We start from the raw sequence: 13,124 nt of genomic DNA, 5'->3' as shown, positions 1-13,124 counted from the left end.
TAAGCTACTCCAAAGAAAAAGTTTCTCACTGGGAGGTAACACGGATATGAAAGTAAGCTTCAAGGCTAAATAAATCTAAGTACCAAAAAAGTAAGTTTGTAACCCAAATCGATTGAAACTTGAAAGGTCACAATACTATAAAACCAGAAAAAGTGATTTGCTCGACTCTGAAATAAACAGAGTATATCTGGTCCCATGTTGGAAGTTAATAATACCAAGCCATTTGCACGATTTCTAACTTCTTTCTTTCCTTCTCTAAATCACATCGCTGATATGAACAACTGAATTCTCGCCTGTCCTCGTTCCTTCTCCTCTGCTCCATCAAGATCTCCAATGTTGTCGTGATACTCCTGTTTAAGGGTTTATATTATTAGCAAATGCAAGGGAAGCAACCACAAAAGATAAAATTGGGTAACAGAGAGTTTTCATTACAAACTTATGTTTCACAGTCCGTATCACTAAGTCTGATGGTTTCAGTGATTCAAATTGTTCAAATGTTGTTTTTATCCATATCAAGTCGAGTCACTGGTTAATTGGTGTGTATACTACTTTTTAGACGAGGGAAGAGATAGAAAACCTGAAGAATCTGCTTGACATCGGTTTTACTAAGCTTCTGTTGCTTCAGTAGCAGCTCCACCCGCGCTCTCATTCCAGAATGCCTACATCAAGTATTGATTACAAATTAGTATGTCCGAAAAGCGAAAGCTCAGGTAAGTATCTTTTTGGTGGGTGCTTTAAGGGTGGGACTTACTCAGAACACCAAATATGCCCCAGGATAACAGCAACAAGCTGCAATTTCAGAGAAAATGTTACTCAAGATTAACAACAACTAGAAAAAGAAGATAAAATCAAGTGTAGAGGCCTGAATAAGTGTGTAATGTAGTATATATACACATATTAGGCACATTTGCCATTTCCCAAACGGACATGAAACTGGATAAATTAAACTTAATCGAACCTGAAGACTGTAGAGACCTGATTCTAGCTTCCGATTATATTTCTCATCTTCATCCAACTGAAAAGTAAAACAGTGAAATCAGTTCATAAACAGATTCAAGCTCAGAATGAAAACATCAAAATATGAAAATGATAAAAGTGAAATTACCTCAAGGTCATCAAGCTCAAGCTGGTCTAACCTTTCCGCCTCTGATCTAACCCTATCAGAGTATCTGCCAAGTGCAAAACAATAATGAGAGAGGAAACACAACTTTGAGGTAACTGCATTTTACCATCGCGTTCACCATATAGAAGCCTTAGCTTTTTAATCAAAATGCTTAAAATGGTAGACTACTGAAGAGAAAGAGAACATTTCTATTACCTCAAATATAATTCCATGAGCCGGTCAATCTTCTCAAATTCATTCTCCACGAATTTACTCAACAATCGATCTCTCCTAGAACCCCTTAATATCCCAGCTGAAAGATACAGCCAACAAACAAGAAAACCAAGAAATTAACATCAAGAACATGCAAAGAAAACACGTCACTTTTACTGAAACATATGACTTGCCTTCTTACCAAATAATGACGCAATCAGGGAAATAACCCGCTCCTCTAGCTCCTCCTTATACCGCTCCCTTTTGATTCTCTTGTTTAGCGGAATCTAAACATTCAAAGAACTAAACAAAATCAATAGACAAGAATGCCTCAGAATCGCCTCTTTCACATGACTTTGATCTACTACGCAAGCATTTACTAACAAAAGATACAGACTTCAATACCCAATAAGTCACTAGACAGTTCATAAAGATGGTAAAAAGAAACGGGATTGAAAAACTTGCCTTACCCATGAAAGCAGCAAATGCTGTTTTCAGTCCCATAACATCCACAAACCTCTCACATGCTGGTGGATAATTGGTCATGGCGAAGTCTAGAGCTCGAATAGCAGACCCGTAAGCATATTTCTTCTGTTTCATGATAATAATCATCAGCTCTACACCTTCCGCATTCACAAACCTCTCCTTGTTCTCCAATGGCATCAAGAGGCAACACAAACAATCAAACAGATTCTCTAACATCTCTTCCTCATCAGGAGTTTTAGGATCCTTTGACTTATACATCGCCACACCTTCAAGCACAGCGTCTACACCATTCATCTGACCTAGCCGTTTCTGATTCGCCGTACTGTTTTGCAGCAGAATTGCAAGAATCTCAGACGCGTACTGCTTGATTCCTTCGAATTCCCTCACCTTAATCTTCGTCAGAAGCCACCGCAATAGCTTCGTCCTTTCACACACCAATTGAGCAACAGCCGGCTTTACTTCCACCAAATTCTCAATCACCGTCAAAGTTGCGTATATAGCCGTAGCTTCGTCAGGGTCAGCCTCAGACAAACGATTCATATTCTGAACCAAGAGCTCGAGCACATTGTTTTCAACCAAGGCGTCGACTAACACACGCGCAGGCTCATCGTTATCCTCTAAGGCATCTTCGTCAGTCAGATCCTGAAGAAGCTGAACAACATCGTTGGCGATATCGGAGTTTTCATGAGAGAGGAGATTGACAATCGAAGGAACCGTATTGGAAGCAACAAGGTCCGGGTAAAGTTCCGGAGCTCCAGCGAGCACCTTGAGCTTCTGAAGATCGTCGTGTAGGTCAACCTCTGAGTCAGCGAACTTTTCTGGATTCTCCACATACTTGAGACGAGCAGCTATGTTGTCTCTAAGACGCCGCTCGAAGGAGAGGACAAGCTTTTTTAGGGTTTTAAGATCAAGCGCTTCTACTCCATTATGCGAAGACTTCTCAAGTGCTTCAAGGAGAGAAAGATCTACACCATCTGAGCCTCGATACGCCGTCGGCTGCGAGCCATGTCCGGCGTCGATTGCTTTCCGTTTTCTGGTCTGATTTGAGACTTCCATGGCTATACTCTCTCTTTCCGTCTGAAACTAAGATTTTTGGTTTAAGGGATGAAATAATGGTGACGACTGACGAGTCTGAATTTTAATTTGGGCTTTTTATTAAATGAAGAGTCAATGTCATTTGAGGCCCAATGGTGTAACGGTGTCGTTTAAGATTTAAGCAATTAGAATTTAAATTTCTAATAAACTATATTTTTTCTGGGGTCAAAAACTCAAAAGTCAAAAGATCAATGTCTTTATGGAACTTTAAAAAAGTTATGATGTTATCCAAGGAAGATGGAAAACCCTACACACTAAGCAAAAAATAAGATCTTTCTCTCTCTGACGACGCAATCCCTAATTTCTGGTTCTCCGTTCGTCGGCGGAGAAGATGGGATTCCTTTCCAATAAAATCTCCAGAGACGATGTGAAACCAGGCGATCACATCTATTCATGGCGTCAAGCCTACATTTACGCTCATCACGGTTCGATCTCACTCTTATCTCTCTCTTTGTAATTCCCTTTTTACAGAGAGATACATACATTGTACATTCATGATGATACGAGATGATTCAATTTCCAATTTTAGCTGTCTCAATTTGATTATTTGTGCAACTGGTTAGATTTTGCGAAAATTTCAAATTTGGGGGAAATAATGTGATTCTTTCGTTTGGATCCAAATTAGTAGAAGGTTTAGGAAAATGTGATTTTAACAGCTATTCTCTGTTACTAGGCTAGATTGTAATCCTTGAATTTATCTTTTCTTTGTTATGTAATCTATCACGTTAACTTGTATGTGTGTGTGATTTGCAGGAATCTATGTAGGTAATGGACAAGTCAACCATTTTACTCGTGGTGATGGTCAAGAGACTGGAACTGGGACTTTCTTGGACAACATCATTGTTAGTTCATCTCATAATCATGGAGACAACCCATGTCCTGATTGTGGAGATCGATCCAATCTTGGCGGTGTTATATCTTCCTGCCTTGAATGTTTCCTTGCCGGAGGTGATCTCTATGTCTTTGAGTACAGTGTTTCCCCTGCTATCTTTCTTGCCAAACCTCGAGGCGGCGTATGCACTATAGCATCTTCAGATCCTCCAGAAGAAGTCATCTATCGAGCAAATTTTCTCTTGCAAAATGGTTTTGGTGTGTACAATGTCTTCAAGAACAACTGTGAAGATTTTGCCATCTATTGCAAAACGGGTTTGCTAGTGGCAAACACCGACGTGGGAAGGAGTGGTCAAGCTGCTTCAATTGTTGCAGCTGCCAGTGTTCTTCTTTCTTCACCACTCAGGTTTGTAGCAGGTTTTGGTGGTTTGGCTGTGGCTGGCTATGGCATGTACTGCACCAGTCGCTTAGTTTCAGATATAGGCATGCGATGGGATGTGAGCAAGGTGCCTGTTGAGAGACTAGTTGCTGATGTGGCTTGTATGTCGGACATGGAAGCTAAACCAGAAGATGAGAAGACTACTTAATCCAAAACTGCTCACACCTGTATTACCATACTGGTTGATCTCTGATTGTAAATGTTGTGGCGGAAGTAAGAGAATCTGCTTCTGCTGTATCGTGTTGTGCAACATTTGTTTATGTAATTACGAAACTTGGCTTTTGATTAACACTGAACTATGATGCTTCATTTTATTATATACAATAAGATTGAAGATAATGAAACTATGATACATTTCCACCTTCATAACAAGTTTAAAAATGACGTAAGAACTCAAAGAGTGTAAGTAAGAACTCAAAGAGTGTCTCAGTCGTTGCCTTCGGGAAAGTTCACCAAGTATATAGCGACCAAAGTCACTGCTGCTCCGACCAGTTGCAATGAGGAGAAAGTCTCATTGAGGTACAGATACCTGGTCAAACCAATAATATCAGAACTATGAACCAAATGACTAAAGAAACTCTATTAAAATCATGGATTTATGGGTTGCTGATTATGGTCTTACCCAAAGATTGATGCAAACATTGGTGTCAAGAAGGTGAGTGAGCTGAGTTTAGTTAGGCTTCCTGCAAAAATAGACATCATACAAGTATCAGAGATCTGAAACCAGAAGTAGCGATAGTCTCTCGAGAAGGCAGTGAAAGAGTGGACCTTTAGTAGCGCTATAGAAGTAAACACCGTAGCTAACTGCGCTGCCAAAAATGGATGTGTAGAGAAGTGCTATAACATCATTTGTGGATAGATCTTGAAGACTACCATTAAAAACCGGGTCATGATTTATAACAGAAATCGCCAAAAGAGGAAGGCCACCGATAACCATATGCTGCAGATAAAATGAGAGACATGTTTAGTTTAGTTTAGTTCTTGTAAGAAGAACTCTCGAAGACAAGCCATTGAACAAAAATGGGGACAAGTAAGGATTGAAAGGGGCGAGAAGGATCGAGCATCATTACCCAACCGGTTGCCATAATTGGATCTGAGTATTTTGAGACCCATCGAACCATGACAGTGCCAATAGCCATGCTCTGAGCTGCAAGAAGCATCCACCATTCTCCACTTCCCCACAAGGAAAAATTATTACCATCTGAAGTTACTGATGGAACCTGTAGTGAATCAAACATATCATCAAGTTGCACTAAACAGAAACTAGCTCAGACTTGGTTAGATGGTTAAGTAGATCGTTTACCTCAAGAAGCAAAAGTCCAGCAACACCAAGAAGCAAACCTCCAGCTCTCACTATTCCAATTGACTCACCAAACAAGAAAGATGCTAACACAGCTACAGTCAGTGGCTGAGAATCAATTATGACCTGCAGCGTGACGGATTAACAAACCCAAAAGCCTTTCTCAGGCCTAGACAAGAACACAGATAAGACTTGAGAGATAGAAAAAAACTTACACTTCCTAAACCAGCAGAAGTTCTCTGTAACCCTTGAGCAAGAAATCCCTGAACCATAATCCTAACAAGCATCACCAACATGCAGACAAGAATCTATCAACATAACTCTTAAAGAGTTCAGGTAAAGTAAGCAGACCTGGAAACAAGTGGCGTCCACAAGAGCAAAGAGAGCGATAGAGAACCAAGCATTGATTCCTTCAGGCAAAGGTCTGCCTTTGTAAACTGCAAAGGCGACAAGCAACAAACCAGCCGGAATTAACCGAAACGCGGCCACGAAGAAAGGACCAGTAATGGGCAACACTTCCTTCATCGCCACCATCGCCGTTCCCCAGAAAAAGAAGGGTGAAATCAGAACCGTCCATTCAAGAAACGTTCCTTCACCGCCGCTCAAGATTCCAGAGCTCCGATTCTCCTCATCTTCCCCGTTATTGACGCATTCCACGTCTGATCCCATTCCAACGCAATCTACAGACGAAGAAGACGACGATGATTCTGTCTCCTCAGTGCTATTATTGCTTGTGGTGCTTCTCCGAACAACGGAATCTCCATTGATTCGACGTTTAACGAGATTATGCTTCGAGTCGAATCTGCTGTGGCGCAAGGATTTAACCGAAGTGTTAACACAGCTCAAATTCGTTCGTCTAGTAATAGACAAGCAAGAGTTAGGAGAAGCAAAGAAGCAACTAGAAGAAGAGGAAGAAGAAGCAGCGATGGCCGACCATGGCCACTCCATTGTTGCTTGTACTTAGAACAAAGAGAAAGGATAAATTTTGTATCTTTTCGAGTTAACAGAGAAGTAATGGCCACATGTTTTCTGTTTTTAAATTTCTGAAAAGAGATAATCAATTTTTGTTTTCATCAGAGATACCAAAGATCACTCACTATACATACATCATTTTTTAACTCATGAAGAACAAAAAATAAAAGACAAGATTTTGTTTAGTTCCTAGTGATCCACTGATCCAGAATCATGCGTTCTTCCAGAGACTTTTTCTTCTGATTCACTCTAAAAGAGTCCTGCAATAAAACACGCAAAGAAAAAAAATGAAAGCTTAGATCTTTCGAAGAAGACTAAACAAGCCTGAGAAATTTACAGAGTTAAGATCCCACAGCAACCATTTTACCTTAAAACCTCAACTTCCAGAGAGAAACCCGCGAATGGAACCAGCCGTTCCACGCTTTCTAGCCTGCACATTACGATATTAGTGTAAAGAGAATCGCAGGATGATCTTTATATTTTGATATTGGATAATAATAAAGTTTGACACCTTTTCAGTTTTAAACAAGTCCTCTGCAATGGCTTCCATCTGCTTCCTTTTCTTCTCTTCTTTCATAAAATCTGTCACGTCCCAGCTATCGTATTCTCTGGCATCACCGAAGTAAACGGTCAAGAAAACATAGAGGAGAAAACATTATGAGCCAATAAGCAAGAGATAAGACCCGGAATTACTTGTATGGATCCTTCGCAAAAGGTATTAGGCTACTGAAGCTGTTTCCGCATGTAACATTTCCCTAACAAAACAAGCAAAATCATCATCTCGCAAACACAACATTTGTCCAGAATCCAAAGGTTCTGTTTTACCTTTCTGAATCGCTTGAAGTCCACAACTCCTTCCCCTCCTGTCGATTGAACTTTTCTAGTCGATCGCAAGTCCCTAACAATAAGATCTTGAGTGTATATAATCTCCGATTTCCCAGTTTCAGCCTCATCGTTCCGATCCCTTCGGATTGTCACACTATCACTTGAGTTCTTTTCATCCATGTGGCCTCTACTTTCTGTATCCGCTAATAAGTTCACGCTTTTAAACTCGTTCAAATTCGAAGTTTCTTCCAATATAGTAACAGGGCTATCCTCTATTACAATAGCAGCAGGCTTCTCTGGCGTTTCTGCCTTTTCAGTAGCATCAATCATATGAACAGACGATGTTGTTTCTTCCTCTTCGGCTTCAGAATCCGCTACCACTGTCTCATCTGTAGAGCACGAGGATGAAATTACAACTACAAACAGGAAATGTTTCAAGATCAGTGTCATAGTCCCGAGAAAAGCAAATATATTTGGCTTTGGTTACTCACCGGATGGTGGTATCAGTGAAGTCGAAGGTAGATTTCCGGAAAAGACGGCGCATACTAAATCCATCTCGTTCACTCTAGATAACAAACTGAGATGCTTGAAACGGCCAAATTTGTCTCCTGCACTTTTTGGGATGACACATATCATGCGATTAATCTCTCCAAACTGAGAATCCTGCAGAGTTGATTACGATTAGGACTACCTACAGAAAGAGCAAATGAGCAAAACAATATAAAAGCACAAACCTGACTCATGGAGCTAATGTCTTCTATGGTAACGGTCTCTGCACCACATACTTCAAGTAAAGATGGGAAGCTGCAACCAAATCTATACTGCATAAAGAAAATGGCACGGATAGGTAAATGCATAGTTTATCAATAATTTAGTAAGACTAAGATCTACTGAGACCTATAACAAAAATCACTTGGAACCATCAGTTGAATCTGATTCTTCTTGAGACAAATAAGAGATTATACCGTGTCTGTTGGTTCCAAGACAAAGGTAAATCCTTCTAGACATTTTTCACGGACGTTTAATTCTAGTACATCCACCAAAGCTTCTTCAACCATCACTGATGGTCTGTACCTAAATTAACATTGATTACTTGAATGTCAGTAACTAATATATTTTAATTCAATAACCGGAAAACAGTAAGTAATGCTCACTGGCTGTATCCAGGAATTTCGCTGCAGATACTTTTCTCTGCGAGAAGCTAGACAAACCATTGAAGTTAAAAACCAATTAACAGACAAGTGATGACAATGGAATTCTCAGACATACCATAACCCAGTTTGTCAAAATGATTGTTTTTTTGGCTAAAATTGCATTGATCAGAGCTTCATTCACTTGCATACGTGGCTCAAGAAGCACATGAGTGCACTCCTCACTCAATGTAGGAGAAATACGAGCACCTGAATATCTACGTAGTTTCAGGCAATGCTGGTAATATGAAAACTACTCCATGAGGCAGGGAATAATGTTTTTCACTAACCAATTGATGAAACTGCATCTTGTACAGGCTGATCCACCTTAAAGGTCTCAGAGGAAGGGCACAAGTAAAAAACAAGCGGAATTAAGGACAACCTACAATGATTAAAAAATATAAGCCATACTACACGAAGTTACAACCAAAAAAAACATCACACCTGGAATACCTGTAAATTGCAGAACCTGTACCAAACGCGATAACATCTCCATCTTGGAGAATTTTCTCCTTATTAGATAGCTCATGAACTTTATCTTTTGTCCCCAGGTCAGTTTTGACAAAAGTCCCATACTTTGAACAATCTTTGACACGGATAACAAAGGATGATGTATCTGAAGAAGACTTGTTCCTCCGAGAGGTTGAAACAGTTGTTGCATCAAAAGTTAACTCAGCGTGGATCCTAGATACCCCCTTATCCTTATTGATAATTATATCACATCCTACAGAGAAAGAACAACCCATGAAGGCACAGAACACGAGCAAGACGATGATGAAAGTGTAATAACATTACCTTTTCGACCAACCTTGTAAATACCCTTTGAAAAGATATAGTATTTATCTTCACCTGATTCAAACCATTTAACAACTCATCAAGGTTACAAAACTAGAGATTCTTAAAAAGCAAGATCAAACTCACTCCTCTAGCATAAACCCAAGAAGAAATGTGGGGTTTTTGTAACACATTGATCAGACCGAAGTTGTTAATAAGTAGAGAACAACTAAAAACTAAAGGGTCATCACGAATTTCACTGATTCCTAGAGCATAACATAGTTGAGATTGAGAACTGCAATTACTGGAGGAAAAAATTATCGTAATGATGAAAAAAATGAACAGTAAACAATAAAGCTCGTTCACTTGCAAGACAATCGAATTCTAATGGAGAAAAACCTGAAAGAGGATCAACGGGAAAGAGACCCCAAACCATTTTGCTTCGCTCCAAGAAATCCTTGTTCGAAAGGGGTTTTGATTTCTTTCTTCAGAGACTTTGGTGTTTGTTTACTGTGTTTTAAGGAGACCGGTTTAGTAAAACCGAACTTATATCGGGTTTTTTAAGATCAACCGGAGATTCTTAGGCCCACTAATAAACCATTAGGCCCCTATGGTCTTTGTTATGAGAAAGATAGACATAATTTGGGAATTTGTTATGAAAGGAAGTACAAGGATGTCTAGCCCAAGTTAAAAGGCCCATAAATAAAATATGAGGCCCATCTGTCCTTGTATAAAACTTTTTAAGGAAATAATAACAACCAAGTCACCCCCACTAACAAACCACCTAATTAATTCTTGGATCATGCAGAATCTGAGACCCTTCGTTGCCAAGGTACGTACGCCGAATATCTGATTCTCGTTTTTTTCACGAGTGATCTGTTGATAGAAGAATTGTACAGTGTTACCGTGGAGGGAGATCGATTGGAAATCGCCAATCTCGCGGTTTCTCTTCATCATCATCACCTACCAAAAATGGTACCAGATCTACAAATCTCGGTCACTAATCATGTCTTTGTAATTAGGATTTGTGGTTTCTTCTTTTGATTGCAGAGCCATCGATATGGATCAAGGAAGTACATAGCATGGAATTTTGGCATCTGTATGTAGAGAAAAAGATATCCATATATATTCCAGCTAGGACAAAAGGCTCGATACATGAGGGAGGCACTAGGTAAGAACAAAATCAATAGTTAAGCACTTGAACAAAAGCATTGATTGCTATTCTTTCTCATCTTCTTCGCTGCATTCTCTTTGTGTGATTCAGATCTTGGAGCCGAGTTGGCAGATCTTGCAGCCGCAACAAGGGAAAAAGTGGCAATTTCAGTCGATCTTAATCTTTTCAAACCTAGTAAAGCTCTAGCGGTGTATTATGATGATCTAGCTGATCTAGTTGTTGTGTAGTACGTAGCCTGCCTTTGGTTGTGTTCAAATTTGTGGATAATCATGGTAGGTAGAATAAATATTAGCTCGTTCTCGCGTTTCTTCAGATTAATTATGATTTGAGGTCTCTGAAATATCTAAAAACCAAATCATCAGTCTTTTATTAACAAATAGAATTAATTATTCCAAGTCAACAACGAATTGAACGTTGAGAGCATTATTGATCTCCTCTCATTGTAATTTCTTGTGGAGGAAGCAAGATGATGTGCTTACTTGTGGAATTTTTGTTATGTGAGTGAATACGATGAATATATTTTAAGGGCCCTATATTTCCACAACCAAGCACATCCTCTTGCTTCCTCTCCACAAGAAATTACAAAACCTTGGAGTTGATGATGAAAAGATGACAAAATTTTAAAACATTAGGATTGAAACCAAACGAAGAAAACAGGCATATCTTAGGCCCAATAGTTTGACTAAGGACAGAACAAAACCTTGCTGTCAAGGTCTTTCTTGAGCCTTACAAAGTTTATCCAGAAATGAACACAGGCTAGCAAAACGAATTTGGCTTGTTTAATTCCTAAACTAGCTTATTCTTTGATATATATTATAGAATGTATTATAAATTTGTAAAAAATAGTCAACATTAACCCAAAATTGGTTGTCATGTCCATAGAGAGATTAAAACTTCTTATAATGTGTATATATTTTTTGAAAATTTCCTTATAATTAAATTATAACAAAAATAAAGATGGAGCCAACCTAAATATAGGCGCCTATATAAACAAGCACTAAACACCTGCTACTAACAGACAAAAACATTTCCACACAATGGCATCTTTAGCGACCACTTTAGCCCTAATACTATTCTTGATCTTCCACCTCACACCAGAAACAACTGTAGCTCGCCCTCTCAACGATGCCGATGCGAAGCCGGTTGATAGAGTCGTAACCACCACCACCAACGAAGCCAACAACCTAGCCTTTGTATCTGATCCGTTCTCCAGTTTGCAGTCATCACCTCCAACATCACCTATTCCCGGTTCTCCTGGCTTTAGACTTCCGTTTCCATTCCCGTCATCACCTGGAGGTAATCCCGGTATTCCCGGTTCTCCTGGCTTTAGGCTTCCGTTTCCATTCCCGTCATCACCTGGAGGTAATCCCGGTATTCCCGGTATTCCTGGTATTCCTGGTCTTCCCGGTATTCCTGGTTCCCCTGGCTTTAGGCTTCCGTTTCCATTCCCGTCATCACCTGGAGGAGGAAGTATTCCCGGTATTCCCGGTTCGCCTGGTTTTAGACTTCCGTTTCCATTCCCTCCATCAGGAGGAGGTATTCCCGGTCTTCCATTACCGTTCCCGCCATTACCTCCAGTAACTATTCCCGGTCTTCCATTACCGTTCCCGCCATTACCTCCGGTAACTATTCCCAGTTTCCCTGGATTTAGGTTTCCTCCGTTACCATTCCTCCCACCGTCGACTCAGTGAACGTATCCCGTTGGATATTGAATAATTAAGCTCATGCTAGTGTATCGATAATGATCATGTGTACTCTTATGATATTTATAAAATGAGTATTCTGTGTCGTGTAATGTAACTTACATTATGTAAGTGTATGTTTATCTATTAAATAAAGACTTTGATTTGAGTTCAGTCCAATACGTCGACGGTGTATTTAAGTAAAATGAATCATTGTATTTGTGAAAGCTTAAGTTGAATGTGTTGTTTTAAAAATTTCTTGGTATTTCTGATTAATATAGTTTTGATCAAACCTTTGAAGGAGGTGAGGTTTTAGATCGTAGATTTTCTAATTCTTTTAGAGGAGTTAATTTGTTCCTACTAGTTTCCACAAATTCTAGCTTCTCTATGAATCTTCAATCTGAACCACACATTTTACATGCTGTAAAAAAACAAAAAAAGACCTCACTTACACAGTCACACTACACACACATATACCCACAAATGTCTTACTTAATACTTAATCCGTGAACCACACATCGTTTCATCCTCGGAAACAATCAGTCAATTTCGCTAGGACCTAGGATTAGGTAAACAAAGCTTTGATTTTCTGGATTTTATTTTTGTTTTACGTAAATTGATTTTTCATCATCTAATTAATGTTTGTTAGATAATTCACAAATATAATCTTGTGAAAAATAAATTTTATATAAATTAATTTATAGTAGTTGTGAGAGTAACCAAATGAAATGAAATGGAAATAAGTGTTAAAATAATTATTAAAAATATATGAGACAATAAGTCAACAAAAAGTAAGTAAGGTAAAAAAAAAAAAGTAAGTAAGGTAAGATAATTAAAAAATATATATATATATATTTTTTTTTTAACAGGTATGAAATCCCAAATCAGTATTTTAGGAATACAAGGATATAAAACAATGGAATATATAAAATGTGAAATGTCAAAAGGATATGTATATATGTAAAAGTACAGCCGGTTTCGAAGTCAAAATTGGTATTGAAAAAATGTAAGATAAAATAATTAGTAAAAATTAGATATATT

General features: G+C 38.8%; 7 protein-coding genes and 1 non-coding gene across 9 annotated transcripts; 3 read left to right on the top strand and 5 right to left on the bottom strand.

The window, feature by feature from the left end:
* Positions 1–92: 92 nt before the first annotated feature.
* AT3G02710 (ARM repeat superfamily protein) lies at positions 93–2,928 on the bottom strand. Its single transcript, NM_111139.2, has 8 exons — positions 1,781–2,928; positions 1,518–1,602; positions 1,319–1,415; positions 1,106–1,169; positions 959–1,015; positions 752–789; positions 578–659; positions 93–350 (listed from the first exon to the last, which is right to left on the bottom strand). Exons 1-8 carry the CDS (start codon positions 2,855–2,857, stop codon positions 261–263), a joined length of 1,590 nt encoding a protein of 529 aa, NP_186920.2. The 5' UTR covers positions 2,858–2,928; the 3' UTR covers positions 93–260.
* Positions 2,929–3,091: 163 nt separating this feature from the next.
* On the top strand, positions 3,092–4,500 carry AT3G02700 (NC domain-containing protein-like protein). Its single transcript, NM_111138.3, has 2 exons — positions 3,092–3,321; positions 3,650–4,500. Exons 1-2 carry the CDS (start codon positions 3,228–3,230, stop codon positions 4,312–4,314), a joined length of 759 nt encoding a protein of 252 aa, NP_566181.1. The 5' UTR covers positions 3,092–3,227; the 3' UTR covers positions 4,315–4,500.
* On the bottom strand, positions 3,096–3,288 carry AT3G01135. The gene has a single exon (NR_140808.1).
* On the bottom strand, positions 4,430–6,455 carry AT3G02690 (nodulin MtN21 /EamA-like transporter family protein). Its single transcript, NM_111137.4, has 7 exons — positions 5,818–6,455; positions 5,682–5,729; positions 5,470–5,592; positions 5,237–5,386; positions 4,935–5,106; positions 4,789–4,849; positions 4,430–4,695 (listed from the first exon to the last, which is right to left on the bottom strand). The coding sequence occupies exons 1-7, from the start codon at positions 6,412–6,414 to the stop codon at positions 4,593–4,595; spliced, it is 1,254 nt and encodes a 417-aa protein (NP_566180.1). The 5' UTR covers positions 6,415–6,455; the 3' UTR covers positions 4,430–4,592.
* Positions 6,456–6,478: 23 nt separating this feature from the next.
* Positions 6,479–9,733, bottom strand: NBS1 (nijmegen breakage syndrome 1). The gene is made up of 14 exons (NM_111136.3): positions 9,627–9,733; positions 9,249–9,302; positions 8,907–9,177; positions 8,744–8,835; positions 8,533–8,663; positions 8,418–8,464; positions 8,229–8,337; positions 7,998–8,084; positions 7,755–7,926; positions 7,264–7,679; positions 7,132–7,193; positions 6,950–7,046; positions 6,806–6,868; positions 6,479–6,698 (listed from the first exon to the last, which is right to left on the bottom strand). Exons 1-13 carry the CDS (start codon positions 9,661–9,663, stop codon positions 6,815–6,817), a joined length of 1,629 nt encoding a protein of 542 aa, NP_186917.2. The 5' UTR covers positions 9,664–9,733; the 3' UTR covers positions 6,479–6,698; positions 6,806–6,814.
* A 282-nt stretch (positions 9,734–10,015) lies between these two features.
* Positions 10,016–10,752, top strand: AT3G02677 (uncharacterized protein). Its single transcript, NM_001337431.1, has 4 exons — positions 10,016–10,059; positions 10,127–10,202; positions 10,278–10,398; positions 10,492–10,752. Exons 1-4 carry the CDS (start codon positions 10,030–10,032, stop codon positions 10,559–10,561), a joined length of 297 nt encoding a protein of 98 aa, NP_001326758.1. The 5' UTR covers positions 10,016–10,029; the 3' UTR covers positions 10,562–10,752.
* Positions 10,753–11,338: 586 nt separating this feature from the next.
* AT3G02670 (Glycine-rich protein family) lies at positions 11,339–12,261 on the top strand. 2 transcript variants are annotated; one of them, NM_001337430.1, is made up of 2 exons: positions 11,339–11,697; positions 11,764–12,261. In NM_001337430.1, exons 1-2 carry the CDS (start codon positions 11,439–11,441, stop codon positions 12,090–12,092), a joined length of 588 nt encoding a protein of 195 aa, NP_001326757.1. In that variant the 5' UTR covers positions 11,339–11,438; the 3' UTR covers positions 12,093–12,261. The 2 variants fall into 2 exon arrangements, with proteins under 2 accessions (NP_001326757.1, NP_566179.1); NM_111135.1 differs by having other exon boundaries at positions 11,415–12,261.
* AT3G02673 (uncharacterized protein) lies at positions 11,843–12,191 on the bottom strand. Its single transcript, NM_001349590.1, has 2 exons — positions 12,019–12,191; positions 11,843–11,973 (listed from the first exon to the last, which is right to left on the bottom strand). Exon 2 carries the CDS (start codon positions 11,968–11,970, stop codon positions 11,902–11,904), a length of 69 nt encoding a protein of 22 aa, NP_001336527.1. The 5' UTR covers positions 11,971–11,973; positions 12,019–12,191; the 3' UTR covers positions 11,843–11,901.
* Positions 12,262–13,124: the final 863 nt, after the last annotated feature.

This window comes from Arabidopsis thaliana, chromosome 3, assembly GCF_000001735.4.
Source record: "Arabidopsis thaliana chromosome 3, partial sequence".
Classification (NCBI taxonomy): Eukaryota; Viridiplantae; Streptophyta; class Magnoliopsida; order Brassicales; family Brassicaceae; genus Arabidopsis; species Arabidopsis thaliana.
The sequence above is the reverse complement of the archived record's forward strand: the minus strand, read 5'-3'. Positions and strand labels throughout refer to the sequence as shown.